This window comes from Dreissena polymorpha, unplaced genomic scaffold (genome assembly GCF_020536995.1).
Source record: "Dreissena polymorpha isolate Duluth1 unplaced genomic scaffold, UMN_Dpol_1.0 chrUn027, whole genome shotgun sequence".
Taxonomy (NCBI): Eukaryota; Metazoa; Mollusca; class Bivalvia; order Myida; family Dreissenidae; genus Dreissena; species Dreissena polymorpha.
The window spans coordinates 109854-114824 of record NW_026273341.1 but is presented as its reverse complement, the minus strand read 5'-3'; the positions used below and the strand labels follow the sequence as shown (position 1 = coordinate 114824).

Below are 4971 nucleotides of genomic sequence, written 5' to 3'. Positions count from 1 at the left end.
GATACACATGCATGTCAAATATCAAATTGCTATCTTCAATTGTGAAAAAATTATGGCCAATGTTAAAGTTTTTTTCGGACGGACGGACAGACTGACATACACACATACACACATACTGACATACTGACATACTGACATACACACATTCTGACATACACACATACTGACATACTGACTGACGTACAGTTCAACTGATATATGCCACCCTACCGGGGATATAAAAATGTAAAGCGCAAATATATACTTGCACTTTGTTAAATAAGGTACGATAACCCATATGTAGATTTATAAGTTTATTAAATAGTGCATAGGTATTTGCAAACACTTTAAGCAAATAAAAAAACTCATACAAATTAATAAATTTATGAAAATATATTAAATGAATAAATGAATTGAATAACAAATGAATAAGTAAATAAGTTAATGACTTAATAAATAAATAAATTAAATAAATTTAACTAATGATCAGTCTGAAACATAATTTCAACATATTGCATAATAAATTAAACTGGTTTTATTGGATAAAGCTTAGTACATGTGTCAGTATAAAAAAATCAAATACTATTTAAACAAAAACATATCTATGAAAACATACAGTTTATTTATTAGACAAACTCACAACTCAATATGTACGATTGAGGGTGAACCATCTCACAGAGAAAAGCACTTGAACACAATATATAAAAAATAAATCAACTTAATTAATGACCGAACGGTATGAATGCTGATTAGAGGCGATTTCGACGAATGTTATACACATACATATATTTTACACATATCGATGGAAATATCACAGACTGAAGCTTAAACACACATTTTGGCACATGTATAACAATTATATATGATGTAATATCACAGACAATTCAGAATATTTAATAAAAAAACTAATAAGTTAATGTATATAAAATACTTAAATGCACATGTACAATGAGCGTCCGACCTTGAGACAAGTTGTAATTTTCTCATCACTAGAAAATCGATTAACACCAACATTAGTGTCTAGAATTATGTATACATCTAACCACAATTGTGACAAAGTGGTTTCACTACCATTAAAGAAAATGTCACCTAGCGTGGTACGCTAATCAATGGTTAACAATGTAGACATATGCAATGTACAATTTTATTCAGTAGTCCACTTTTGAGTCGGAATGTCAATTTTTATCGATATTCAATTCGTTGCTTTTCAAAGTGGGAAATGTAACCATCATCTACAACAAAAATCATGATATTCATCAACACGGTTTGTAATATAGCTATTTCTACAATGTAAGTGATGAACTGTAGCCTGTCGCGTTATGTATCATGTATGCACAATCAATACATTCATCTTCATTTGCGAAAAACAAAACAATTGTCAATTCACAAGGGAAATTGTTTTTGACATTATTTCAATAGGAAATAAATCGTTACTTCTACAATTAACCTAAATCACGATATATTATGTACATAAGGGCTTACTATTTATGTCGAATAATTCTTTGACCCACTTGTCGAGCATATGATCTCGTCTCTCACAGATGTCTAAGATAAACTGGATCTTCATATCATCTGTAATGAGACAAGAAACATCAGAATGAACCAAAGCGTGTATTGGTTAATTTCTAAATCGATACCTAGTCAGTAATTATGACACCTGAAGAAGTTATTTATAATAACCCTTAATAGCATATTAAAATCTTAAAAATCACACACACTGCATTTATACAAGAATTAACGACTAATGTTGAACCATATATAATGATTTATGATACTTGCTTTTGTAATCATTCTTTTGATTGGATATGTCCCCAAACTAATAGAACTAAACATATTTCAATACAATGACACCTATGTCTATGTTTTGCTTTGTTGAAACACCAACACATCAAATTAAAGGCACATAAATACATTTTGTGTTTCAACAATACACGCAAGTGGATTTAATGAATAGACGTATAAGGTCAATAAACGAATAAAATTAACGGCATACCTGAAATGTTGACAAAGTGTTGCTCAAAAGCTCTGTAGAATTTAATCTTTCCGTGTACGTGGTTACAGAGACCATGACGAGCAAAATGATAAACGGTCCTGTGAAATATGTAATAATTGATTAAAGAAGGTTATAAAATACAAAGCTGTATGTGAATATTAACTATAACATCTGATGTTTACCCATTCAGCCATTAAAATAAATCCAGACTAGTACAACAATTTTGATATAGAGTGATTATTACAAGCATTATATGCATACAATACTTAATTTGATGATATGTTAATATGTGTGTGCAATATGTTAATGTTCAGTATGATACAAGATCAAAATGGTTCATAATTTGAAGATAGAACTTACGGTTTGACATGATGAAACATGCCCAAGTTAATATCCTGTTTTGAATCGTCTTGCTCTACTTTAAGATCACTATTCTCGTCCTTGTGTACAGCCATTCCTTTCACATCCACTGTTTTCAATAACAGAATCCATATCGAACAAAAATACAGCACAGTTCCGATGGTTGATGTAGGCATCATTATGTTGATTTGCCTCACTTTGACGGTGAAATATGTTTTCTGAAATATACAATTATACATTTTTCATCATAAATATAGACAGGTTATTGTAAAAATTAATATTTGCAGCGATACGTTAATAAAACTAGATTAACACAAATGAATATTCGCATAAGATATGCTGGTAAATAAATTAGTGACCTTTCGTTTTATTTTCACATATTATTTAATAAAAGCAGGTCAGAATGTATATTACATTAAACAATACAACAACTAAACACTGATCTATTGTAAAATACGTCTTCGCCATCAACATGTGAACACGCATTTTATAATATAAATTATTAAATATTATTGTATTAACACTTCGTTGTTAAGCATTTTAAGGTATCTTGTTCACTTGAAACACGATTTGTTTTAATTAATACACACTGTATACTACGTAAATACATACCTGAATAAATACAACTTAATTTAATCTTGAGCGTAACGTGTTTAACTCCGCTGTATTTCAGTTCATGTCTTATATCTATGTTAAATAGTTTCACGTAACAGCTTATTGCATTTGAAAGTGCGATTGTAGAGTGAAGAGCGTGTTTCTATCGAAACAGATATACACTTACCTCCAAAACCACGTGATCCATTAGGAAGCTATGATTGGCGTGGCTGTGAATGAGTGTGCATACTATGAGAAATTCCCACTACAATACGGCAGTCATGATGGTGGCAATCACCTAGATTAATGATACATCACCGAATATGACCTTGGTGAATACACTTATCTCACGGAATATTTAAACTACTGCCGCACTACTCGAGTAACCTCGTACTATTACTTCGTTGCCATTTAAACGACATAATGGAAACTGTGAACATACGACACGATGAAACGATTTCTTCTTAATCCTACAGTGTATTCAAAAGTTGATTTATTTCAAACAATCAATTGTATCTATACATGTTTAACCCTGGGCATAAAATAGAGATATATGGTTGAGCTAGTTAATTAATTATGATATTTTGCATAAATTAAGCTAGTTTGGAGTCGTATGCTTTGGTTAAGAAGCCTCAAGTGAAACTCTAGTATATTTGTTTTAATATTGCAAACATATTGTGTGTATAACTGTACAATATATAAATTAAAATATGTCTTCTAATATAAGGTAAATATATTCTTCTCACTTTTTTGTATCTGAAAATAATTAATTCATTATTAAAAAAGTAATAGTTGCATGTATTGTTTTTAGTACATTATCGGTCCTAGAGATAACGTAGCATATCAAAGTGGGCATGCTATTATTAATGTACTCCACATTAACCATTGTTAATAACAGGTACTCTCATTTACAACTATGGATTCAAAATTGGAAAAAAAACATATAAAATTACGTCCTGTTAGATATTGCCAATACTTTCTCTACATAAAAGGGTTATGACGTTTAATTTGTCCTATCGTTTGTGCTAAAGTTCCGACAAACATGTTTCATCGCAACTGTCCCTCAACTGTTTGTGAAGAATTAATCACTATAGAAGAATTGTGTTTACATTCGCCAGATTTAAACCTAAAATCTTGTATTTGTGTAGCTTTCTTTCTGAAGCTTTATCATACGTTGTATTTTAGTATCACCAGACCTGCACCTTGACCTTATCATATTATTATTTCCGCAGACTAGAGAGTCTGAAATACGGCTTATTATGATGAAATGGAACACGGGCAAGTGGTGTTTAATCACAAATGACAGGATAGTAATAGTTTAATATAGTAATTACTTACCAACTTATAATACTAACCTTAGAAACATTACAGGACAAGTAATTCTTATTAGCATACACGTATAATATACGATAATGGAAATACTGAAGTCACTATTAAAATGATCAAATTAAATTAACTTAACAATGATGAAGATAATCATGAAAATATTCAACAAATGTTTATCCCCGTGCTGAGCATTATTTATGTGTGATTGTTTATTATTGTTTTATTAAGTTGTTTTGCATAACTATTGAACCAAATTATTAAATAGCACATTAATCATTACTTAAAATTGCAGAACATGACTGATTAAGATTGGCCTTGGATTCTTTAAACATGAACATGAAAACGTATTTGCATCTTGATTAGGCTTTCTATTACAATGCGGATAAACTCAAGTAGCAATTGGTAACTCAAATTACGTTAGCAAACATCGTCAATGTACATGGTCTCAAACAATCATAAGCACGGCTACATTTAAGCACATATCGACAAAAAACGGCAATTAAATACAACATAGGCATTGCGTTTATATGAGGTATTGAATAGGTTGTTAGAACTCTTGCCGTGTGTACATGAACTCGTATTGGTCAATTACCAATTGAAAATATAAATGACAGCAAGATATGTAAGTTCCTCAAAACATATGGCAAATGCATTACTATTGATCATCACGAATATGTCGCTAAAACCAAAGACCTATATATAGAGTATTATAGGTCTTT

General features: G+C 30.5%; 1 protein-coding gene across 2 annotated transcripts; it reads right to left on the bottom strand.

Annotated features, from left to right (window-relative positions):
- Nucleotides 1–337: 337 nt before the first annotated feature.
- On the bottom strand, nt 338–3202 carry LOC127863695 (uncharacterized). Of its 2 annotated transcripts, none has more exons than XM_052403303.1 (5): nt 3114–3202; nt 2333–2550; nt 1973–2070; nt 1462–1551; nt 338–1211 (listed from the first exon to the last, which is right to left on the bottom strand). In XM_052403303.1, the coding sequence occupies exons 1-5, from the start codon at nt 3132–3134 to the stop codon at nt 1162–1164; spliced, it is 477 nt and encodes a 158-aa protein (XP_052259263.1). In that variant the 5' UTR covers nt 3135–3202; the 3' UTR covers nt 338–1161. The 2 variants fall into 2 exon arrangements, with proteins under 2 accessions (XP_052259263.1, XP_052259264.1); XM_052403304.1 differs by lacking the exon at nt 3114–3202 and adding an exon at nt 2945–3074 and having other exon boundaries at nt 342–1211.
- Between the last annotated feature and the right edge of the window lie 1769 nt (nt 3203–4971).

Excerpts from the sequence above, each read along its gene's own strand:
- LOC127863695 (XM_052403303.1), bottom strand. The coding sequence starts at position 3,134 with ATGGATCACGTGGTTTTGGAG. Across the intron at positions 1,552-1,972 it reads ACACTTTGTCAACATTTCAG|ATGATATGAAGATCCAGTTT; the intron begins GTATGCCGTTAA and ends GTCTCATTACAG. Across the intron at positions 1,212-1,461 it reads AGAATTATTCGACATAAATA|ATGATGGTTACATTTCCCAC; the intron begins GTAAGCCCTTAT and ends TTTTTGTTGTAG.